Below are 26,588 nucleotides of genomic sequence, written 5' to 3' on the forward strand. Positions count from 1 at the left end.
CTCAAGAAAAGTATGTTGAAAATCTTCTGTTGAAAAAATTCAATAAGTTGAAGAGCAAACCAGTGGATACTCCGATGACAATTAATTTGAATTTTACAAGTAACGATGGAGCACCTGAGTTTGATGCATCCATATATAGAAGTGTGGTTGGTTCATTAGTTTATTTTACAAATACAAGGCCACATATTGTTCATGCCTTAAGTGTGGTATCTAGATTCATGAGTGATCTAAGTAATCATCATTTTGCTGCAGTAAAAAGAATACTCAGGTATATACAAGGAACGAAGGGATATGGCATTATATATACACAAGAGAAGGAAACATAGTTGGTTGGCTACACAGACAATGACTGGGCAGGTGCAATTGATGATAGAAAGAGCACCTATATATGGACATGTGTTTTCTTAGGAAACAAGGCTTTATCATGGTCATCAAAGAAGCAAAGTAATGTGGCACTATCATCAGCAGAAGCCGAATACATTTCAGCCATTAAGTACAGTGTGTGATGCAGTTTGGTAAAGAAAAATATCATTCAGTATCAGTTCTATGATCCAAAAGCTGGCTATAGAACCCTAACTTTATTCAATTCAATGACGCATTTCAGCCTTTAATATTCCAAGCAGCTGATATTTACACACACATATTGGTATACATAAAAATGCATGCATATGCAGGCATTATTTAACCATTATTGATCCAAATTAGCAGTTGATGATAATAAAACTCCAAACGGTTCTCATCTTGAGAGACAAATACACTTGAGTGATTCACTTGACATGGTTTGAGAACCACTCCAACAAGTCTTGATGAGCCTCCTCAGCAGACTTAACAGATTTTTCGTCTTCCACATTGTACCTCGTCGTCCATCCATGTTCCACTTCTGGAAATATTTTCACGTAGCTTTTTATCTGTGAATTCCACAAGACCAACACTCGTTCAAATCAATTTCAAATGTTAATCTCTGCCAGCTAATTTTAACATCATAGGACTATTTTGATTGTGTTTCTTCTGTTCCCATCATTTCTTTAAAAACAAAAACAAAAACTCAAAACGTTAATTTTAACATCATAGGACTAATGTGGTGAAGGATGTAATTCCTATACCTCAGTTTTTGCAATTAAAACCTCTTCCCACTGCTTCAAGACTTCAGGTGGAGTAATGTGGTCAAACTCAGCTCCAAGTATGGCAATGGGAACCTTAACCTCTGAAAGTTGTTCCAGCATTGATCATTAAACTAAGACCGACTTCTTCTGTAAATTCGATTCTCAAATATATCCATACGCGAATATTATATACAGAAATCTTACCTTTGATATCATCCACAGTGGTAAATGCAGGATGTAACAGAACACCAGCATGGATGAAGTCGTGGTCATGCTTTCCAAGTTCAACCGCAACCTTGGCTGAAATCAAAACAGTACAGATGTGAGAATCTTTTGTAACGCAAGTATATAACTTGTTATTAAAAAGTTCTCATAAAATAAATGAATACATATATTTAAGACTTATTTGTTGAAATGCCTCTTGTGGTTTTCAAATAGTCTTAGTTTGTCATCTGATGTTTCAAATGACTCAATTTCCCCCATGAACTTCTATTCCGTGACCAAGGTTGCTCCATTCCGTTAGTTTTCATAAAAAAAATCATTAAATCAGTTGACGTGACATTAGTATTTTGATAAATTTAACTAGCCAAAATTCAAAATAAATATAAAAAATTGCTTGAAATTATTTAAAATAGAATTAAGATAAAAATAACTATTTTTTTTTCCTCCCTCAATCGTCAGCCCACTACAACTTCTCCCTAATCTCAACCAGCCCCACCGCCCAACCAACCCAAGCAACCACCTTCCCCCTCCCCATTCTTCTGTCAAAACAAAGGTACCAAAAAAAACTGAACAACCCTTCCTCTCTCTCTCTCTCTCTCTCTCTTCTCAATTCCCTCTCTTCCTTTGGCAGCCACTGAGGGAGATTTGGGCTGCCACGTATGCGAAATATGAAGTTAATTTAGTGATTTGGTTTGTGGGTTTGAGCCTTTTGACAACTTGGGGGAGGGGTTTGATGGAGAGAGAGAGAGAGAGAGAGAGAGGAGAAGGTGGGGTGGTTTTATTTATTTATTTTTTCTGAGTGTGGGTTGGTTGGGCAATGGGGCTGGTTGAGATGAGGGAGCAGGTGGTGGGAGCTGACGATTAGGGATTAAAAAAAGAAGACAATTTTATCTTTATTTTTTACCTATTTTAAATAATTTCAAGCATTTTTTACATTAAATTTGAATCTTTTAATTTTTGATAGTTAAATTAACCAAAATATCCATGCCACTTCAACTGATTTAACAATGTTTATCTAAAAACTAACAGAATAAAGTAACCTCGGTCACATAATAGAAGTCCAGGGGAGGAGATTGAATCATTTGAAATGTGAGGGGGCAAATTGAAACTATTTGGAAACCACATGGAGCATTTCAACAAATAAACTTAAATTTAATACAAGGAAAACTGACACAAAGGAACAAAGAAGTTTGCAGAAAAAGAGAACAAGCTCACCTCCCCAGCAGAAGCCTGCAGCACCAATTGCAGAGACGCCTTTACTTTTTAAAGCTTCAATTACTAGCTTTGCATCTTCAAATCCCTTCTCCTATCCATGCGAAAAACAAGACTTGAGTCTTGAGCAGTAATTTTTTTCAACAATTGTGTACCCCGGCGCAGTTGAAAACCATATATAAAGTTCAAAACAACAACAGTAATTAATACTAATAACCAACCGGACTATGATCTTTTAACCAAACAGGTAGACGGTCAAAGGAGCCATCATCTGCGAGTACAAAAGGATCTCCATAGAAGAAGTCAGGGACCACAACGAAGTACCCAGCAGCTGCAACTTTGTCTGCAAACTTCCTTCGAATTCACAACAGAAAGCATGTGATATTAGCTACAGAGTATATATAAGATGCAAAAAGTAGTGATTCTTCTGCTCTTCCAGTATGCTTCTTTGACAAGTAAATTATCTGTAGAAAAACTGGGAGTATAAGTCATACCTTAATTTTGGAGCTTGAAATCCTGCATGATCTCAAAGCAATGCACAATTAGGCAAATAACCCATATATCATAGAATGAAGAAAAATAACACATAATTATTAAACTAAAAGGAAAAAAATAAATAATTTTGAAGGGGTGGGAAAGTACCAAAAATGTCAGAGAGGAAAAGAATGGCAAGCTTGGAGTGAGGGGAGCCTGTGACATATGAGTCGAGACCACCAAACTTCTCAACATGGCCGGAGCCACTGGATGGGTTGAGGACTGGTGGGTGTGAGCAGCACTGAGGTCCTGACATTATTTTCTTTTCTCTGAATCAAAAGGTGCACAACAGCCACACACTCTTCCCCGCTACTTAAACGAGCTAGACTAGAAAGATAGAAAGGCACGTTAAGACAGATTTTTCATAAAATATTTATTGAAAAAATTGTCGAATTTAGTTTATTTATTATTATTTTTGGTCAACGACGAATTTAGTTTTGGAGACTAGTGGAGTAGTAGTACTTTGCTGGCGGCCATATTCCTGGGCAGGTGCAACTGTCTCCAAGGCCTACAAAATTTAATATGATATCAATCACTTTCTCCTCTCTTTTTGGATATAATATATGGTGCATATCATGCCCACTCCACTCCCTTATTATATTACAGGTATAAATGGTGCAGATGATGCATTATGGTTAATCATAAGTGGCGTGCAACCTTTTTTTTATTTTAAGGGAGCTCATCTTCTCACTTTTTTTATTTACACTTTTTTTTTTATTTTTTAATAAATTTTGTTTTTGTTTTTGTTTTTTTCTTTTATATTCTACACTTATCTTACATTAATTTATTTTATTTTGACTTCACTTTTATATTATTTTTTTTTCTTTATACTTAATTTTTCAACTTGCACTCTAATTGTAGTTTTTTATTCCTTTAATCGAGTAAGAAATAATTAACACTGTATATTTGTCTAGGCAAAATTACATGGTCCACCAAAAAAAACTTAACGCAATGCATCTAACTACACATTTTTACATTGTTTTTATTTTATAGAAAAGTTGATATAGATCCAAATTCCTATTGAGGAGTTGGGTTTAATCCTCTTATTTGGTGACTTCGATCCAAGTCTTTTGATTTTTGTGCCACATAAAATTACATTCCTTTTAAAATATTTTATGATGTAATCTTTTTATTATTTTATTTTTAAAATTATTTTTCGTTCCAATGTTGCCCCTTATGACTTGAATCAGGTAATAGTCATTGTGTCATATTTCCTATTGCCTATTGCATAGGTATATATATGTTTTTTCATATTTTCAACAACTTGTAATAGTATTTTATGTACCTTTCTTTTTATAGGTAATATACAATTTTATTTTGTCTATTTTTGTATTCGTAGGTAGTCTTCTAATTTATGTTCCTAACTTACAGGTAATACGATTTATCACTAAGTATTTTTTGTTGCTAATAATAACACTATTTACCTGTATATCAGGTACATAATTTAATGTGAGTGCTTGTTTGATTGATTGGTATAATATGTGGGTCTTTACTTCTTATTGATTAAATTGTATTTTATCCATATATTAGGAAAATTATAAGGAAATAATGCATTAAGTTTAGATTTTCAATGTGTTTTCCTTATTTACCCTAAAGGGTAAAATCGACAAAACAAAAAAAGTAATAAATGTCAAAGGACCTATATCTAATACCAAAAATGCGAGGACTAAACCAAATGACAGCTAATCGTTTTGGACCTAGATCTAAGAAGCCCTTTTCTTTTTCCATGTTCTTCTCCCTCTCTTCTCTTTCATAATCATTTGGAAAACATATATTGAATGAAAAAAAAATGATGAACTTGTGGACATGAATTGAGTTCTCAGAGTTTCGGAAAATAAAATTGAGTTTGAGACTATGAGTTTCAAATTCACATTAATGGAGTTCTCTTTGTTTCATATGAGATCATTTCATACCTTCATTTTGTTTGGGAATCTTCTCAGAAAGTACAAACAGCCCAGAATTAAAGATAAAAAAAAAAAGAAAAAAAAAAGAAAAAGAATTCTTAGAATTCGGCATTCCAAGTCTGTAAGGGAATCCAAAAGTTTGGGTTTTTGTTCATTTTCATTATTGAGTACCCATATCAAAACTTTAATGTAGGATGAGGATAGAATAGGAAAGAGAAAGAACAAAAGAACAAAATTGATTAAAAAATATTAAAAAAATAAAAGGGAGTATAAGTGGGAAAAAAAGGAGTTGAAAAATCAGCATCCTTTTTTAAAAGACATTTTTCTATTTCTTTTCAAAGCTATTGTTCTGTGTTTAATTTTTTTATTCCCTTTTCCGCCCTTTTCTTTTTTCCTGTGTGACAAGGACTATTGAAGATATTCAATAATACGCATTTAATGCTGTTGATTTGACAATTTCATGAACCAATATGAACGAAAGGAATTATTGATTGCTTAATTTGCTTTTGTCCATCAGCTGGGTAATAAAATCCATATAACTATAAACAAAGCAATGATAAATTTCAAACTTTTGCTCCAAACAATTAGTATTTACCTACGTGCATATATATATATATATATATAGTCTCTTTTTATTGAGGGATTTTTCAAATAATTTTATTTGAGGGACATCCTTTAAGGTTTCTTACGAATTTTTTTTCAACGATCGAAACTATTTATTTTTTAAGTCTATATTCATAGATCATCCTTGAAAAAAATTAGACAAATCGGAAACTATTTTGATTTCCAATTGTGTTCTACAAAATCAATGAACACAGTGCTTCAAGAAAGTACTAAAATTTCAATAATTCAATTGAGTGGTCAAATGATATTGGATTCAAGTGATTTTTTGTAGAGATGATCTTTGAATGAGTATCTACAAAAGAGACGGTTTGGATTAGTGAAATACAATACAGAGTGGGCCCTACAATGGTATCCCTCAAATAAGCTAATTTGAGGGATCCCTCAATGGAAGTTCTCTGTGTGTATATATATATATATATATATATCAGTTATGATCTTTTGGACTACAGGAGTCCAAGAGATTGTGGTCACCCACCGTTGGATATTAATCTAATAGTTCAAAAAAAAATTTTAAAAGGAGTGCAAGAGTGAGTGAACCGTTGAATTTACATCCAACAATAAGTGACCACAAATCTCTTGGACCTCTGTAGTCCAAGAGATCAAGACTGATATATATATTGGTTACAGGCAACCACTATATAAACAAATCAGTTAATAAGATAGGGCACTATAAAAGGGGGCATCTCTTACCCTAGAAAATTTCAGATGCTGAAAACTGGAAGCATTAACAAATTTAAATGGAAGTGATGACGGTACAGAGTTGATATGAGGAAAGGGACAACATGAAAATGTGCAAATTCACACGATATGATTCAAGAACCAGTCCAGCAAGTGTTGATGAGGAGCCTCTGTCAGAAGACTAATTAGTGGATGCTTTATCTTCAGCATATTACCTAGTGGTCCAACCATGCCCAAGGGAATACATGAGTTTCTCATAAAAAATACATGTCTGCATTTCTCATTCTCATTTCTGTGATTGGCTTATTACAATTTACATGCAAGAAGTGTCTGAGTTACTGACTCATTGCTCCTTCGTGAAGCTTTATCTTAAGTATGTGATTTGAAAAACAAACCTCAAAATGACAGATGTAAGCATATATATATTTTTTTTATGAAAAACTATGAGTTTTAATAAGCTATTGGAGGAAACTAATCTAGTTAAATTTACTATGATCTCTACAGCAAACTTATCAAAATGTAACTTCACTTTGTTTTCATTTTTCGATTCTAACTTCTCATTGTACCCATTTTTATAGACTTATAAAACTTTGTGATTATTTTCATATGTGAAGTTCATTATAGTCTTGGATTGTTTATTTATTGGTAAAATTTTTAACACCAAAAACTTTGTGCGTAGGGTATCAAAAGAAATTGATGGTATTGAATTCTCAACGACGAATTGAAGCTGAGAAGTGGACAATAATTTTGTGTCTGGAGATGGAAACTAGACTGTGGGAAAATAGGAGGTTGGTAGGACTTGGGCTGTTCGTCATTCTAGTTGTATTGTTTTTGAAGTATTTGCTGATTTTTCTTTGATGGTTGATCTTGGGCGTAGGACATGTTCTTGATGTCTTTGGAAAATTGATGGTTTTCCTTGTACGCATGCTGTGGCTGCAATTCTAGCAAAGAAAGATTCAGTTTATGATTACGTTGAATGTTACTACAGGTCTAACTTCTTTCGAAAAACCTATGAGAGTCTTATTCTTCCTATTCTAGATATTGAGAAAGGCTTGGGAACCAACGGTTCTGCTGATGCAGCTGTGCTTCCGCCAATTACAAAGAAGCCCACCGAAAGACCACTAATGAAGAGGATCAAAGCTTTTGGTGAAGGTACAAGGCCATTGAAATGCAGTCAGTGCAGTGTTGCTGGGCACAACAAGAAGACTTGCGAGGTGGTGATATGAACATTCCTTCTCAGTTGACGATTGCTTATATTAGATATGGTTTAGTGAATGTATAGGCAGTTTCTGCATTGGAGTTTTTGTAAACATTGCATTACAGTTTTTAGTTGCTTATCATTGGCTACACAGCTTCTAATTGAATATTATGGTTTTTTATATTTTAAAGTTAATGAAAATTATGCAATTGTTTTATCAGTGGATATTCATTTTTAACTGTCATTCAATGCTTGTTTTCACATTTCAACAGATTTTGTTTCATAAACAACATTGCAGTTTCATTTTGTTGCAGTTTTTGACAATACTGCAGTTTCTTGTTTCATAATTCGATTTCAGAATAATTTTTGCCAGTCTTTGGGAATGTTACCACTGCTCATGGACTTAAATTTGTTTTGAACTTAGTTTTAGTACGCTAATTATGGCTTTGCATTTTGGTTTCTTTTTACATTTGAGCAGATGTTTTTTCATAAACTGCAAGGCAGTTTTCGTTTGTTGTAGTTTTTGTCCAGAAACTAAAGTTCAGTTTTTATGTTTCATAATTCAATTTCAGAATAATTTTTGCAAGTATATTGGAATGTTATAATTGCTGATCTACTTAAATATGTTTTGAACTTAGTTTTAGTACTTTGATCATGGCTTTATCTTTTGGTTTCTTTTCACATTTTAGTAGATTTTTTTTCATAAACTGCGCTGCAGTTTCCTATTTCCTTTTCCTTTTGTTGCATCATGTTCTAAGATTATATGATAGTTTATATGTATAACAAATCTTTTCTCATATCCCATAAATAGAAATATTAACAAACATCCAGAAGAATTAAGATACATATTGTCTTGAGTTAACAAAAGACAAATCACTAGAGACGATTAATGGGACAGTTTTTGTGGTGTAGTAGTTTTGTGATGTATTTTGCTCGATGTTCATTCATGAAATTCTTGTCAACACTTTTTGAAATTGGTTGTCCTTGTGCTATTTTATCGATGTAGAACATGATGAGCATGCCACAATCCAAACTGCAAAAGAATATGCGATTAGTTTTTGGTTTTGAATGATTTCAAATTGTATTGAACAGTTTAGTAGAAACAATTCTGACGAAGATGAACTTTGTTGAGCACATTCTGTGGCATCCTCAAATGTAAACTGACATAGACTCTGCAGAATCCAATTGCGAGTGAGTTCTTCATTTATTGACATCTCTTTGGCTACAGGTGTAGGGGGCTCGTCCCTTTTCATCACAAGTTTTGGTATTGTTCTACTTTCTAAGAAAGCTTGTGCTTTAGGTTTCACATATTCTAGCCACCCTTCAACAACATTAACCTGTTGAAAGAAGAAGAAAAAAAGAAAGAAAGAAAGGGTAATCAGTGCATTGCATGTTATAGTTTTGGTCTGAAATTAGGCAGTAGGTATAATACACTGCATTGCAGTTTGTGTTTGTGCTGAGAAATTAAGACAGGTTCATTCCACTTACAATTTGATGAGCAATGTCAATGGATCTTTCTTCTTTTCTTGATCCCAATGACCTGAGTGGATTGTAATGTCTCCACTTTTGTTCTAGTTTATGAAATGCGAGCAGGTTGTAGTGGAACTTGGAGCTTAAAATGATTGGGAAGAATAACACATTGCATTTCCCGAGTTTTTCCAACAAGGGTTCATACATGACTCTATGCCAAGCTGGCTCTATGTAGTTTTGCATGTATATCTCTGCAAGAATTGAATGGCAATTGGTTAGTATATTTTTTTCAAAAACTGCAGTGTAGTGTCTGTTTAATCAATTTTGAATTTTGAAAATAATTCTTACCCAAGTGCATGTAGACATGTACTGTGGAGTATCTGTCTGCATGGGCCCTATTTTCTCCTTCTCAATTTGTATATAGACTTCAATAACCTGTTTCACATTGATTGGAGAAAAATGGAATTGTTAATGGGTAATATAAGAGGCACAAATAAGAACTGGAGTGCAGTGTGTATTTTAGAATTAGTAGTTTAGATTTTCATTTTGTGACAGTTCCAAGTACCATACAATATCTTTGATATCACAGTTTGTCACTTTCTCATCACGGAGTTCTGCCCAAAAGTTATTGCTGTGGATTTGAATACATGAAATTCACAAGATTAGTTTCAGTTTAATTCTAATTAAAAGATGAAATAATTGTTCTTTTGGGTTAGGGATATTACTCGGGTTGAGTACTTAAGTAGTATTCTTGAATTTTGTTCCTGTCCTCTTTTGGCATTTTCTACCACACCTTCTTTTTTCCCCATCCTAATGCTTTCTTAATTGGCTTTTTTTGTTTCTTTTTTGGTGGTTCATCTTCATCTTTTGATTTTTGCAGACCTAAAATTATTTGATCATGAAGGCTTGTTCCTTGTGGGGGAATGAGGAAGTGAATATGTGGCATCAGGCTGAGATGTCTCTTGTGTTGACTGGAGATTGAACGAAAACTAATTAGAAACTGCATTGGAGAAAATAGAAACTACAATGCAGAAAACAGAACACAACATTGCAGGAAACAGAGAAAAAGAAGTTTGAACTGCAGTAATTGCATACCTCCATCTGATTTTGCGGATGCTCTTGTGTTGATGGCTCCACAGAATAGATAAGCTTGAATTGTGGTAATTCTTCATCATCCTTTTTTGCCTCCTCCTTTTTTGGTTGCTTATCTTTTTCATACTCATAACAAGATGCTTGATGCCTTTTTCGTTCTTTGTTCTTGAGCATTTGTATTCTTGTAGGAACATCAGGTGTTGGAGCATCTAGCTTCTTCTCTTTTTCTTTCTCTTCTTGTTGCTTCTTCTCTTCTTCTTGTTTCTTATTGTCTTCTTCTTTCTCTTCTTCTTTATGTTCTTCTTTCTTTTCTTCTTTCTCTTCTTCTTTCTCTTCAACTGGTTGTGTTGTAGGCAGATCCCACTATATTTCAAAGATTGTTTGGTCCGAGAACATGCTTTTAATTTTTGCCTTGTACTTTTCTTGAATCTTCACTTTCTTGGCACTCAACTCTGGGTCAGTATGAGGTTCCTTGCCTTCCAATTGTGCAATCCACTATCATAGTAGCAATCACATATTCTTCATCATTTAATTTCTCTTTGTGTGTTGCCAACTCCTCTTCCAGCTCGTTTGATCTATTTTCTATTTGGATAAATATACCACAATTTCATCATTTTCTTCTTCTCACTGTCTTTATTAATTTCATCCTTCCACAGTTTTAAGCTTTTTGGGCAAACAAAGCTAGGATCTGCTAAAATATGAAAACTATGAGAGAATATTTGTTTGTGGGAATTTTCTGTATATTCTTCTCCTTGTAAGAGGTCATATTTATAATACAACGAAACCTGAATGGGCAAGTAAATAATAAATTCCTAAATCTATTTACAGTAGAAAATCAGGAATTAAAGTAAATCAATTACAATTATAATAGGAATTCTTGGTGTGTAAGGAAAGTAAGTCAATATCCACAAGTTACGCCAACACTCCTCCTCACGTTGGTGCATAGATGTCGCCAATACCCAACTGATCCAGTGAATTGTGGAATGCTTTACTGAAAATCGTCTTTGTCAAAATATCCGCCAATTGATCCTCGGATTTCACAAAAGGAAACTGAAACACTTTAGCCTCAAGCTTCTGTTTGATGAAGTGTCGATCCACCTCAACATATTTAGTACGATTATGCTGAACCGGATTCTGTGCAATGGCTATAGCAGCCTTATTGTCACAAAAGAGATTCATTGTGGATGTAGGTTTATACCCAAGTTCAATAAGCAACTTTCTTAACCAAAAAAGTTCACAAATCCCTTTAGTCATGCCTCTGAACTCGGCTTCTGCACTGGATAAAGCTACTACATTCTGTTTCTTACTACTCCATGTCACCAAATTACCTCCCACGAATGTGAAGTAACCCGATGTAGATTTTCTATCTGTTACATTACCTGCCCAATCTGCATTTGAATAACCATCAATATTTAGATGACCATGCTTTGAAAACATAAGTCCTTTTCCAGGTGCGGACTTCAAATATCTAAGTATTCGAAGAACTGCATTCATATGGTCTTTACTTGGAGAGTGCATAAATTGACTGACAATGCTCACCGCATAAGCAATGTCTGGTCAAGTATGTGACAAATAGATCAATCTTCCCACCAACCTTTGATATCTTTCTTTGTTAGTTGGAACTTGATCCGGATATTCTCCAAGATGATGATTCTGAACCATAGGAGTGTCCGCAGGTTTACAATCTAGCATTCCTGTGTCTGTCAACAAGTCCAAGACATATTTCCTTTGAGAGAGAAATATGCCTTGCTGCGATCGAGCCACCTCAATTCCCAAGAAATACTTGAGTCCACCTAGATTCTTCATCTTAAACTCCATAGCCAGATAGTCTTGTAGCTGTGATATTTCCTGTTTATTATTCCCAGTAATAATCATATCATCAACATAGATTATTAATGTTGTTACCTTCCCTTTTCGATGTTTCAATAACAGAGTATGATCTGAATTGCATTATTTGAAACCATTGTTCTTCATTTCCATGGTGAACCGTCCAAACCATGCACGTGGTGACTATTTCAATCCATACAATACTTTTTGTAAGCTGGAAACTGTTCTAGTCTGAGTAGTATTACATCCAGGAGGAATGTCCATGTACACCTCCTCCATGAGTTCGCCATGTAGAAAAGCATTCTTTACATCAAACTGGTGTAGTGGCCAATCCAAATTAGCTGCAAGGGACAATAAGACTCTAACGGTGTTTAACTTTGCAACTGATGCAAAAGTTTCTTCATAGTCTATACCATAGGTCTGTGTGTACCTTTTTGCCACAAGTCTTGCCTTGTATCGCTCGATAGATCCATCTGCATTGTGTTTTATTGTAAACACTCGTCTACATCCAATAGTCTTTTTTCCTCGTGGTATAGTCTCCAATATCCAAGTCTGATTTTTCTCAAGAGTTTTCATCTCCTCTTTTATAGCTTGGACCCACTTAGGATCTTTCAATGCTTCAGAGACCTTGGTTGGAATATGGATAGCAGACAACTGATGCACAAAAGCCTTGAGTGGTTCAGACAGCTTCTCAGTGGATACATGATTTGCAATTGGATACTTGGATGTCTTGCCAATATCAGGTGAATAACGGTTTGGTGGCTTCCCACGATTTTGCCTGAAAGGTAATTGATATCCAATAGTTTTATCATCTAAATGCACAAGTCTAGTAAGAGTAGTTACCTCAAGGATATTCTCAGGAGATTGGTTTGTTGGTACTGTTGAGTTAGAGGGGGGGTCTTCATCTTGTTGTTCTGTATTGTCTGTAGGTGTGAGACTCGGATCAGAAATATCTTCGCATGGATCAAGTGGGTCAGGCAATTGATCGCTATGAATGGGCGATTGGTCGCTTTTCAACAGAGAGTAATCTCGTGCTCCAGACTCGAGATGGTCAATCATTTCTATACATAGGAGAATTTCTTTGTTTTCCAAGTTGCTCTAATTCTGCTCTTCACTTTGTATCTCCCCCTGAAGCGCAGAATTGGATGATGGGTCATGGAAGAACAGCTCAGATTCCAGAAAGGTCACATCCAAAGTGACATAGGTTCGTTGGGTAGAAGGGTGATAACAGCGGTAACCTTTCTGATGAGTGGCATAACCCACAAAAACACAACGAAGCGCATAGGGATCAAGTTTGCTCCATTGATTTTTGTGGAGATGAACAAAAGCCACACATCCAAAGATTCGGGGTGTGAGTAGCAAAACATAGGGCAGAGGTCTGTGTTGCGCAAGCACCTGTAAGGGAGTTTTGAAGGTCAATACACCAGAAGGCATGCGATTGATCAGGTGAACTGCAGTGACAATAGCATCATCACAGTGATGGCGAGGAACACAAGCGCAAATCAGAAGTACTCGGGCGGTTTCAAGAAGATGTCGATTCTTTCGTTCAGCAACACCATTTTGTTACGGTGTCTGAGGACAAGTCGTCTCATGGATAATTCCATGTTGTTGGAAGTAAGTCAGAAAGTCATGATTGACAAATTCTCCACCATTGTTTGAGCGAAGAATCTGGATTTGAGCATTAAACTAAGTTTTCATCTGTTTGTAGAAGGACTAAAAACGGGAAAACACTTCGTTTTTAATCTTCGGCAAATAAAGCCATGTCATCCGTGTACAATCATCGATGAATGTGACAAACCATCGAACACCAGAAGGAGCAGTGATAGGCGAAGGTCCCCAGACATCAGAGTGAATTAAAGTAAATGGAGTAGTACACTTGTTCGTACTCAACGGGTAGGGCACACGGTGACTCTTGGCCAAAAATAAGTAACATCATTGGCATTTGCAATACAGGTTCATCGAGGTTATGTAGTATTCAGAAAATCATCAGGATCAAACGTCATATGATCAGTTGCACCAGAATCAATTATCCAGCTCTTGGAATCAATCTTATCGGAAGTATGGAATCCATAACCAGTACCATTACTGGTCATATTGCATTGTCCTCAATCTGTAAGAGTAGCCCACCAATCGAGGTAGACATGCGATTTAAAACAAGTCTCACAAGTGTGTCTCGGATCACCACAATAGGCGCAATTTGGTCCATGTGTTGGGGTCGTTAGTCTAAAAGTCATAATCTATGCAGCGGAAGATGCATAGGATACAGGTTGAGTAGGAATTTAGATCGGAATATGAGTCTGAGTCGGGGCCGGAGTCGGAGTCGAAATCAGGATCGGGGTCTGAATCAGAGACAAATTCGAGGTTGGGGTCATCATCGGAGTAGGGGTCGGGGTCATCTTCGGAGTCGGGGTCAGGGTCGTCTTCGGGGGGTCGGGGTCGGGGTTGTCAAAAGAGGATCCTGATTCTGGATCGGGTTCGGGGTCAAAGTCTGCATCTGTAGGGGCGGAGCCATTTGGGCACTCAACTCAACGATGGTTGGTTGAGAATGAGAGAAGGAGTATGTGGTGCTACCTCTATGAGGGTTGAAAAAATCATCAACCCCCATAGCGGCGGCTGGGGTTTGAAACTAGAGTCAGCAATTTCAAGATCGCCGCTCTGATACCATGCTAAAATATGAAAACTATGAGAGAATATTTGTTTGTGAGAATTTTCTGTGTATTCTTCTCCTTGTAGGAGGTCATATTTATAATACAACGAAACCTGAATGGGCAAGTAAATAATAAATTCCTAAATCTATTTACAGTAGGAAATCATAAATTAAAGTAAATCAATTACAATTATAATAGGAATTCTTGGTGTGTAAGGAAAGTAAGTCAATATCCACAAGTCACGCCAACAGGATCTTGGTGTTGGCTGTAGTTGATTTGGGTTGTCATGGACTTCACCAAGAGGTCTTGAACTCCAACAAGTTTTTTTTATGCTATAATCTCAATCCTTTATTATTATTATTTTTTCTAATCTCTTTTAATTATGGAGTATGATCATCATCATCAGGCTTTCGTTATCCTGCTACTTCATCTGCTTCTCCTTGTTCTCCTTCATCATCTTCGTTTTCTTTTTTCTGCAAATTGAACAGAAACTAATTAGAAACTGCATTAGATAAAACGGAAACTGCATTTCAAAAAACAAAAACTACATTGTAGGCAACGAAGACTGCAATGCATAAGCCACTGTTTATAGATTCTAATTGCCTTGTCAACAAGGTCTCCCTTTTCCCTGGTAGTTTTCCGCTTTTTATAGGTTTTGAAAATACCTATGTACAATGAGAATGATTTAGAAACTGCATTGGATAAAATGCAAACTACATTGCAGGAAACAGACACTGCAATGCAAAAAACAAAAATTGCAATGCATAAGCCACTGTGTACAGGTTCTAATTACCTTGTCAACAAGGTCTCCCTCTTTTATGGTAGTTTTTGGCTTTTTAGAGGTTTTGAAAATACCCTATACAATAAGAATGAGTTAGCATAGATTCACATTCAAGATACATTAAAATAGAACATGCGATAAATTGCATACCTCTATGTCATTTAAATCATTGATTTGGTTGAATCTTGTGTGGAGTTCAACAAGACTCCATTTAAGAATTGCAAGAGTTTCTTTCTCCTTGCCAATGATTGGTTGTGTGATATTTTTCCTTTCATACAGTAGAAATCGCACAGTTCAAAAACAAGATATATCAGAAATTAGGTTGGAAACTACATTGGATAAAACAAAAATAACATTGCAGTAAATGGAACCTGCATTGACGAACACTCAAACTGCATTCCATAAGCCAATGTTTACTTACTAATATTAGGATAGTGCATCCTGCAACAACTCCTATAGAGGCTTCTCCTTCCTTATTTGCTTTTGCCTTTGTGATCAAGGAATCATTTATGTAGGTTGAAATAGCTCTTGCCCACGAATAGCGTGAAAGTGTGTCTAGATTTACATAGTGCTCAACAATTTTTTAGTGTAAAGTGTATGAAGATTTTGCAAAAAGCAATGTCATGCAAAGCAGAATCAAGATTAGGCTAACCACATCCTTGTCGTAGTCAACAACCTCCTTTTCCTCTTTGTCTTCCCCTTCTTCTTTTTCTTCAGCTTATTTTTTTGCTTTTCCTCCATTTGTTTTCTTCTTTTTCTTTGCCTTGGCCTTTTCTTTCTTTGGTTTATTTGCCAAGGCAATTGTCTTTTGTAATTCTTCTCCTACCATGTCTTTTGATGGTTTTGACTTTTCTCCATAAGTGCCTTGTTCTGAAGGTTGATGTGTATCTATCAGTGCCAAGTTGGATAGATTTTTCTTTGTTTGGCAGTCTTAAAATCTTAGTCACTGCATTTGCTGTGATCTTGAATGATTTGGTGCCGAATTTGAAGGACTTTGTATCTGGATCAAACTTCTTAAGGAACTTTACTAAGTTGAGGTCTAACTTATTCATATTTTTCATGTCAATTCTTCGGTTGTTAAACAGCTCAATCAAGTTTTAGAAAGGTGATTTCTTAAGGAGTTTCTTTTGCCTATCATTGAGCTTGTCTTTAACATCTGTAATGATGCTGTTGAATGCATTGACGTTGCACCGAAATTGGACATAGTCTGAGTGCTTTGATTTCCTATCATGGTTTGGCTTTGGTTTTGTCTTTTGAGCCATTGTTTTGATTCTTGGCTTTGGTTGGTTTGAGCTTCCTTCTTTTGTAGTGACATTTCTTGTGCCATTTGTGATCTGAAACAAGAAGGGATGAAAACACTATTAAGACAAGTAGAGATAAACTACAAGGAAGAAGTATAAATAGTTGAGCAGAAAATATAGAAAACTGAAACTGCAATGCAGTTTGTAGTTCATTAATTGCATTGCAGTTTCCGTTACAGAAATATTTTATGCTCTTTCTCTTTCTCTGATAGTTTTTTGGTTTTTAGAGGTTTTGAAAAGGAGCAATCCAAAACATAAAACATAACAGAAATATATATCAACTTGACATGAAATTGAAAGATCAACAAAGTCAAAACAAGAAGTATCAAAAGTTTCAAAATGAGCAAGCTGTAATACAAAGATATCATAATGAAATTGAAAACCAAAACTCAAAACATAAAGGAAACTGCATTGGATAAAAGGGAAATTACATTGCATTAACATAAACTGCATTGCATTAACAGAAAATACAGTGCATTAATGGAAACTGCATGTAGAAAACTGAAATATTTGATGCTCTTTCTCTTTCTCTGGTAATTTTTTGGTTTTTAGAGGTTTTGAAACCAAAATTGAACCCAAAACCTAAACTACATTGCAGAATGAAGAATAAACAGTAGGTGAAATCTCTAAAATCCTTAATCCCTATAAACGAAGGCAAAACCGAAACCAAGAGTAGTTGTTAATCCAAAGAGTCATCCATTTTTCCAAATGCAGAATGAACAGTAGCTAAAATCTCTAAAATCCTTAATCCCTAAAAACGAAGGCAAATGTGTGTTAGATCATTCAATTTCTTACTGTTTTTTTCTTCTTCGAGAGAATGAGAATTGGCTTCGATCATTGGTGGTCGTCGGTGATGCTAATGGTTTAGTGTTGAACGATCATCTCTAAGTATTTTGGGAATAGTGTGAAGGAAACTGTGGAAAGGCGGTTTCTTGAGGTGAAAGCGAATGGTCGCGCGAATGGGTTAGCGTTCAATTTGAGGAGATGTCGTTTCGCGTTAAGTTTTTGGTGTTGTGATGTCGTTTGCTGATCCTTATACAGCTGTAAGTTTTGGTTTAAAATTAAATATTGAAAATTGAAAATAATGGCATAATGGCATATTTTGTAATTTTGATGTTCTTTAATTATATTATGGTAAAAGTAGGTACTATATTTTGGCTTTTGGCTTTATCCTAATTAGCTGAAATTGAATTCCTATTTACCAAATTAGTAAACTACATTGTGTGTTAAAACTAAAGCTCCCTTAAATATTCCAATACAACCATGAATTAAATTAAAATAGGAAACTTTTTTTTATTATAACTATAATCAAAATAGAGAATACTCGCCATCACTGACAAATCTTGGTAAGCTTAAAAAATGGTCGAAACTGTTTTTATTTTTATTTTTTAACTATAATCAAAATAGGAAATACTCGCCTATTGTATTAAGATTTGATATTATATGTGTTAATGCAATTTCATTACCTATAACCGACGGCTGTTTATCCAATGTCCAAGTGTATCCCTATTGATCAAGCAAATACTTGTTTTTACGTAAACCCTATCGCTCACTTATGCATGGGTATTTGCATAACGTATTTCTAACATAAGGAGTTTGTAGATCAAATAGTTACAAAGATTTAGCCCTACATTCAAGGTTCTACGTTCTTTTCACCAACATTGCTTGTATAGAAAAAACAATGCATTTCAAACTTTACTCCAAGCGCCTGACAATTACATACAAATATTGGTACATAGAAGTGCAGGGCATAATCTAACAATGATACATAAAGCAATTGACAAGATAGTTAAGCGACACCAAACTGTGTTCTTCTGAAGTGTCAACAAAGCATTTCACCGACGATGCCAATCACCTGACATGGCTCAAGAACCACCCCAGCAAGTCTTGATGAGCCTCCTCTGCAGCTTTAACAGCTGCTTCGTCTTCATCGTTGTACCTCAAGGTCCATCCATGTACCACTTTTGGGAATATCTTCACATGGCTTTTAATCTGCAGTTCCATAAAACACAGTCATTCCGACAAGTATAAAGTTTTCAGCAAAACGAAATAAAATCAGAAGTCATCCCAAGGACCAAGGAATGTGCATGATTAAAATCATTAAAATTATACAAGACTTTTGATGAAGGATATTTCCCACCTCAGGTTTTGCAGATAAAACCTCTTCAAATTGCTTCACGACTTCTGGTGGAGACAGCTGATCAATCTCAGCTCCAAGTACAGAAATGGGAACTTTAACAGCTGAAAGCAGTTCCAGGAATGGATCAGTAAACTGAGACTAAAATATTTTTAATCTTTCTTGCGAAAATTGAAATACCACTTCTTTTTTTTTTTTACTCTTCCTCTAATATCTCCACACATGAAACAGAAATTTGAGTGCTTCTATTAAGCCCTTTTTTAATGTGAAGAAAATTCTTACCTTTGATATCATCCACAGTGACGAATGAAGGATGACACAGAACAGCAGCTTGGATAAAGTCATACTTTGCAAGTTCAACCACACCCTTGCCTGGGAACATGGCAAATAAACCAACATCAACTGATACAATATGTGCCATATTGGTTGAATCAATGAATTGAGGATGAAAAGTAGAAAAATCATCTAAATGAACTCACCCCCCCAACAGAAACCTACAGCACCAATTGCAGAAACGCCTTTACTTTTTAAAGCTTCGATTACTGGTTTTGCATCTTCGATTGTCTTGTCCTGGCAATATAAAAACAAGAGCTCAGAAGCTAAAAGTATTAACAGTGCTAGTACACTCGAAAATTCCATATCAACTTTTAAAACACCACAATTTAAGATCCTAGTACATTTTTTGTCACACTAGGTGGAAACAACCTAGAGTTCAAAACCATATAAAGTTTAAAACAGCAACAATAATGGGACTGCGAAACTGAATCCACGCACATGTTCAACTTCAAGCAGCCCAAAATGAGAATTTCCCAGCAAGTATCTAAGTTTTATGTAAATTCAAGAATCACATAAGGTGACTTGTGAAGGTACTTCAATTACAAATAAACAAAATATTTAGAGATCTGCATCAAAACAAAAGAACCAACTACTCCATGAGCTTTTATCCAAACAGGGAGAGAGGCAAGGTTCCCATCAAAAGGGTCTCCGTTGAAGAAGTCAGGGAGCACAACAATGAACCCAGCAGCTGCAATTTTGTCCGCGAGCTTCCTTCAGAAGAGAAGGCAGGTGGCATTGGTTAAAGGGCATATGATATATGGAAACATGCAAACTAAATAGTGATTCAGGTGGCACAATTGTTCGTTGAAAATAAAATTTTTGGCGTCTTCTAAGCGTCAGGAGGTAGGAAGCTGGATAGCTGCTGTATCTGATAGACAATCTGAAACTAATGATTGTAAGTTGTAACTATTCTTCAAAATTTAGTTGCATATAGACCTACTTAATGATTGTGCTTTTCAAGTAAAATATTTCAAAGAATCCAAGTCATCAAATTTAATCAGAAAGTTCGATTCAAATCTCAAAATTGATGTATTAGACAATGGACAACATAAGAAAGGTACAGATCCAAGAAAAAGTAATTCAGAGAACAGATATAGGAATAAGTCATACCTAGCTTTTGGAGCTTCATATCCTGCATGGCAAAACACCGTGTAATATTAACAAGTAAATAGTAGATTACAAGACGAAGTAAACACACAAAGGAAAAAAAAAAAAAATGAAGCTTTGGCATGTTGCAAATCAGTTACAAATATTCATTTTGATGACCAAATTCAACATTAGCAGGCAACAGAAAAGAAAAGATGATCCACACACATAGGCAAAGAAAAAAAAGGGAAAATGACAAAAACTGATTCCTTGATCAGTCAACCAAACATATTCCGGGCACCCATTAACATATACAACCAAAAAATCAGTACCCATTAACCAAAAACACACAGAGACACCTCCAAGACACAGTGAGGCAAATAAACCTGTTGATGATCTTTTTGGGAGGTCAACTTAGATAGATGTGGAATGGTGGATGATGGGTGAAGGTGAGAACCTTCAGTATGTGTGTGCAGATTTGGGCAAGTGATAAATATAAAGAAGACGAGATATACGTGGTTCACCCTTAATGAATGGGCTACGTCCATGGAGAAGTATGTTCTCATTATAATGATGTATGTTTACATTTGTACATAGGGCTGGACCCAAATATAAAGATAACAAGCGAGGAGCCCAACCCAGTCCAAGGATCCAGAAGAGAGAGTCCAAGGCCCAAGGGTCTAGATCCAAGACCAGGATCCTCTTCTAAGGAAAGAGCAGTCTTCTTTTATAGGTGAGGGGCAGTCTCCATCTCTTGTAATTTTCCGATGTGGGACTCCTCTTGCTTTGCTTAGAGTTGTGATTTGTGGTGATGCTTCTTTGGCTAAGGTGATGACCTCTCAAAGCATGGCACTCAAATGATCTAGCCTAGCTAGTTGCTCGGTCAGTTATGGTACAAACAGTAGTCCCCCAAGTTCTCGAGTAAGAAGGCACTTCTTGGTTGGGGACTTGTAATTTTAAGTGCACTGGCCGAGCAGCACCATAGTTCATCTTCCAAGCTGTATAGTGCACTACCCAGAATGGCAAGCTTAGAGTCAGGGGAGCCAGTGACATAGGAATTGAAACCACCAAGCTTTTCAACATGGCCGGAGCCACTTGATGGGTTCAGGGTGGTGGGTTTGAGCAGCACTGAGGGCCTGACATGATTTCTTTCTTATTCTCCGAGTCACAAAGCACACACTCTTTGTCAGTGCTCAATTGAGCAAGGACGGCAGAGGTGTTATAAGAAGGGAAAAATTTTCTCCGGTCAATAAAAGTTTTGGAAGCTCGGACGTGGCCAACAAATTTATCAACTTTTGACTTGTGGCGGGAAGTTGAAAGGTCAATGGGTTCAAGCTGCTTGCTTGAAGTCTGTGCGCTTGGCAACGAAGAAGACGTCCTCCTGCTATGGCAAATTGGCAATGTCGCTTGGCTAACCAACGGTTTTTATTTTGAGTTGGTTTAGTTGACTCTGCTTTTCTTCTCTATGCCAAATTACAGAAATGGTTTGTTTTGTATAGTTGATTAAGATTCCAGCTGTCTAACGGCCGGATTCATTTGAGGTCTTTGAACTTTAACCCTGTTTTCACTAACGTTAGCTAATTTCTACTAATTTTTAGTAGACCACTAAAATGACTTGAATGTTCAACATGTGTAGGGGTGATGGTCGGTTCACACGAATTTTTGGTAGACTACTAATTTCTACTAATTGAGTCGGTTCACACGAGAACCACAACCGAACTAATTACAATAAAATGATAAATTTGGTTCTGTTGTAAATATATAGGGTGGAGCCCACCTCCATTAGAAGGAGCCTTGCCTATAAATAAGGCTTCCCCCCTCTCATTGTATTTTGCTAAGATATGAGATTGATAATACTAAGAGATGAACCAATCCAAGGGTTTTTCTACCTCTAAATTCTCTCTCAAATTCTTTGGGTTTATAACACGTTATCAGCACGAATTCGCTCAAAACAATACCAGCTGAATTCTCCTATGAAACCCAAAGCCTCTCTCTCCGTCATTTATCTCTCAAACTTCTCCTTTGTAGATCAAACAGAAACCAAAGTCTCTCTCTTTGGTTTTCCTACAAAAAAAAAATATAAAAAAAAAAAAAATATGCCACAAAAGTGTCTATCTTTTTCTATGCCTGGGAAAATCCCATCAGTGTTGTTCAACGCCACGTTTGGTTTCGAAAGTGGTTCGTGGGCAGCGGATGCATGCCCATCCGTTCTTCGACGTGGAAGACTGTTGCCTCAGCTGCAAGCCAACCACCGAAGCCAACAAGAACCGGAGCCTACACGCCCTGACCTCCCCGACGGCGTCATCTCCTCCGTCGTCTCACCGGAGCTGCGAGGTTTGGACCGAGGCTTGCTCGGAAGAGGTACTGAGCTTCACGAAGCGGCCGGAGAACGAGGAGTGGCTGAAGACGATCCCGCGGAGGATCCACGAGCATCCGGAGCTGGCGTTTGAGGAGTTCGAGACGAGCAGGTTGGTTCGGGAGGAGCTAGACCGGAATTCGGGCTTGGATCGGAACCGGAGGTCCGCCTCTTGTTGCCGTTAGAGCTGACATGGAGGCTTGGATCGGAACCGGAGTCTCTTGCTGCCGTCAAAGTCAACCGAGTCCGAGCCTTCCGAGACGACGACGCCTTGAACCGCGGGGACGAGATCGCCCTGAGTCTGCTGGAAGCGATCGAGGACTCGACGGCGGCCATCGTGATCTTGTCGCCGAGATATGCCGAGTCAAAATGGTGTCTGGAAGAGTCCGCAACAGAGCTGCTGTGCCGACCTTGATCCGACCCATCGAGACCCTTCCTGCTACTTCTACAAACACCACTGCCTTTCTCAACGTTAATATTTGAGGTGTTGGAACATTGGTCCAATATGGCAGGTCGGGTTCAGTGTTGCTTTATTCTGGCGTGCCCATTCCAAACAAAAAGTTGGCTGTGCTACTTTTATCTGGTGGACAGAGAATATGCTGTCGATTGAAAATAAGGGAAAGCTGGCACGCTGTGTCTGCACCAAACAAAACCCACCGAAAGAAAGAAAAAAAAAATAAAAAAAAATAAATAAATAAATAAAAAATAAAAATTTATGCTTTCTATTACTTTATTATTTCTCTACAGTATTTATTTAAAAGGGTGGTACGGGTTTATTGTCCACGCCTTTACTTTTATTTAAATGTATGGAGCAGAATTAGTGCCCATACAAGCACCTTTACTTTATCGCAAATTTACTTTTACTTAAAGTATGATGTGGAATTAACCCTCACACTTTATGAAATTTACTTTACCGCACATTTATTTTATTTACTGTATGGTGTAGGTTTATTACCCATACAACATTATTTATTTAAAAGGGTGGTGCGGGTTTATCGTCCACGCCTTTACTTTTATTTAAATGTATGGAGCAGAATTAGTGCACATACAAGCACGTTTACTTTATCGCAAATTTACTTTTACTTAAAGTATGATGTGGAATTAACCCTCATACTTTATGAATTTACTTTACCGCACATTTAATTTTATTTAAGATATGGTGCAGAATTAACGTCCATATAGCAAACAATTTATTTTATCGCACATTTACTTTTACTTAAAGTATGATGAGGAATTAACCCTCATACTTTATGAATTTAATTTACCGCACATTTACATTTATTTAAAGTGTGGTGCGGGTTTATCGTCCATACCAGTAATTTATTTACCAGCAATTTATTTTATGGATTAAATGTGTTGTATGATGAGTTTTTACAGTATGCAGATCAGGACCAGAAGTTCCTTGATCCTCATCATACAATTACATCATGACTTGAAGATCCTTGATGATGATGTTAATATGAGAGCTGGCAGTCTCTCCGGTACTATATTGGTAAACATGTGATTGGACTTGAGGATCCTTGATCCCTGACATGTAAATAAGGACCTGGGGTTCCTTAATGATGTAACAGTACCGTATTGTTTCATAATGCCGTACACATGGATGATAACTGTACTGGCAAATGTACTGTCCACATGAATAGATACGTATTCATGACTAGATGAATAGTACCGGATATATGAATAGTGACGTATATATAAATATTCACCATTTTAGGTAAACCGTCACTACATTCAAAAAAGGGAACCTGCAGTTCCTTAAACTCATGGATGAGCAATTAAATGAGATGCCAGAAGTTCCTCAAAACATGGATAATTATGTAAGGGCTTGAAGTCCAGAAATATGTACAGAAAATTGTAAAAATGTCCATACCATGAGAATATGTGATTTTGGCCCGAAGTTCAAAATCTAAGGGGATTGAATGTCCATACCATGAGAATATGTGATTTTGGCCTGAAGTTCAAAATCTAACAGTGTTGAGAACCTGAAGTTCCAACAATTAAATGGACAACCCTTGAGGTATTATTGCAAATTGTGGTACGCCACATATCTCTTTGGCATAAGAGAATGATGAATTGAGGCTCCCCACATATTTTGTTATATCTGGGCCGGAAGCTCATGAACCCAAATATATTACGATATTATCGTAGCTTTTACTCAATTCATATTTCATTTAAAAAGGGCAAATAAATTCTGAGTTTGTGTTTAGCCCAGGCCAAAAGTTCCGGGCTCCCATACGTTGAAATATGAAATTTGGGAGAGTCGATGTGGTTATTTGAACCTATAAGGCACAAGGTTCCAAACCGTCATTTTGAAAAGACGTAAAAACCACAGGTGCAAATTTTAAGAATGTGCGCAATTATTATAACAGGAAATATGGCTACAGTTTTTCAGAATCCCAATATCTTTTCGGATCCCCATTTTATCTTTTTCTTTCCCAGAGTCCAAAACTTCACGTGGCCTCTGATAATGCATGTCGGCACTTTCGGCGTTTTTCAAGTATTATTTTCGTCAAAGCTGATCTTGCTTTACGGATTTCACGGAGCTATTTTTTCAAAAGTACCCCGAGAATCTCGCAATTTTCCTATGGTTAATTTGAAATTCAGCGGTTCTACCTATTCATTGTATTTGTGTATAAATGTGTTACTAACGAAATTTTCTTTGCAGAAGACATTCAGTTTTCTCCATACCTAGTGATGCGATATCTACTTTTTTTTCTTATCAGTGAGCACTTAATATGCCCGAGAAGCAAGACTATCTCTGATCATCCATTCAGGAAGCGAGACTATCCCTGATCACGTTTCCGCCACATCAGGGAACTGTGAAGGCAACCTTATGCTCTAATCTCCGGAAGTTCATCTAAACTAGAAGAAATGAGAGCTTGTCGTTTGCTCCCACCAGCTTCCTTCCTTGATTGCTCAGCTTGTTGTCTGCTCCCACCAGCTTCCTCCCTTGATTGCTTACCTTCTCTTGCAATCAATATCACATTATTTTTGCATTTTTTCTCTTTCTATAACTCTCTGAGGATTATTTGTTTTTGACAGAGAAAAGAGTTGTGATTTTACTCTTGCAGGATATAACTAGATCATCAAGCGCTACATTTACTGGGCCGATACAAGCTTGAATGATACTTGAGAAAAGTTTATCCCACCTAAGGATGTAAGCAATACTTGTGTTATTTTATGCTTATATACTTATTTGATATTTTATCTTGAAAGGTAACCAAATGGGAAGATAAGTCTGTTCCAAAAGAATGGCTTGTATGTATCCATGAATTATTAATGCAAATTTTACAGATTGCAAGTTGGATACATTGATAATACACTGCACAGATTAAAGTCCCATAAAAACAGAATATGGGTATAGCAGTGATCAATATGATGCACGCCTGTTGCGTAGCAAATGATATGGATTGAAGTCCCGAAAGGACAATCCTTTGACATGTCAATATTGATATTATGCACGCCTAATGCGTAGCAAATTATATGGGTTAAAGTCCCATAATATGGGTTAAAGTCCCAGAAATTAATTGACATGTATGTATTAATCTGTGGCATGTCTGCAGCATGACAGATATATGGGTTCTAAATGTTCCAACTCTCTAAAAAGAGATTATCCACGCCCTACTGTAAAATAACGCTCCATTGGAGGTTATAATCCACATTCTCACATAATAAAAGCCCCATGAAGTGGCTTGGGTACCCAAAAGCAAAGGAATGCTTATAATTGATGCATGCGCATGCACATGAGAATTGTGAGATTATGAATTGATGAATGACAATTTTTGGTTTTGGAGTAGCTACTCAAATCATCAATGGGCTGTGTTGATTGGAACCACGTTCAATTATTAAATGTCGACAATATCATTGGCCAAAATGGAACGAGGTAATTCCATTATAGATGAGAATGAACGTGAAAGAACAAACCCACAGTACGAACCCCAAAATATGTTAATACTGAAATTTATACTTGGGTGTTCGGAATAAAAGGGAATATACCTACTTTGTATGACACACTGTTTCTAGCAGAAACAAGGAATGTTGGGTTTTCTCCATATTTACAGATTCCAATTGTGCCC

General features: G+C 36.4%; 1 protein-coding gene and 1 pseudogene across 1 annotated transcript; both read right to left on the reverse strand.

The window, feature by feature from the left end:
• Nucleotides 462-3,387, reverse strand: LOC18788236 (endo-1,3;1,4-beta-D-glucanase). Its single transcript, XM_020555948.1, has 7 exons — nucleotides 3,180-3,387; nucleotides 3,032-3,053; nucleotides 2,759-2,891; nucleotides 2,541-2,631; nucleotides 1,308-1,403; nucleotides 1,104-1,204; nucleotides 462-908 (listed from the first exon to the last, which is right to left on the reverse strand). Exons 1-7 carry the CDS (start codon nucleotides 3,325-3,327, stop codon nucleotides 768-770), a joined length of 732 nt encoding a protein of 243 aa, XP_020411537.1. The 5' UTR covers nucleotides 3,328-3,387; the 3' UTR covers nucleotides 462-767.
• LOC18791229 lies at nucleotides 18,263-21,710 on the reverse strand (annotated as a pseudogene).

The sequence above is a fragment of the Prunus persica genome, chromosome G1 (genome assembly GCF_000346465.2).
Source record: "Prunus persica cultivar Lovell chromosome G1, Prunus_persica_NCBIv2, whole genome shotgun sequence".
Classification (NCBI taxonomy): Eukaryota; Viridiplantae; Streptophyta; class Magnoliopsida; order Rosales; family Rosaceae; genus Prunus; species Prunus persica.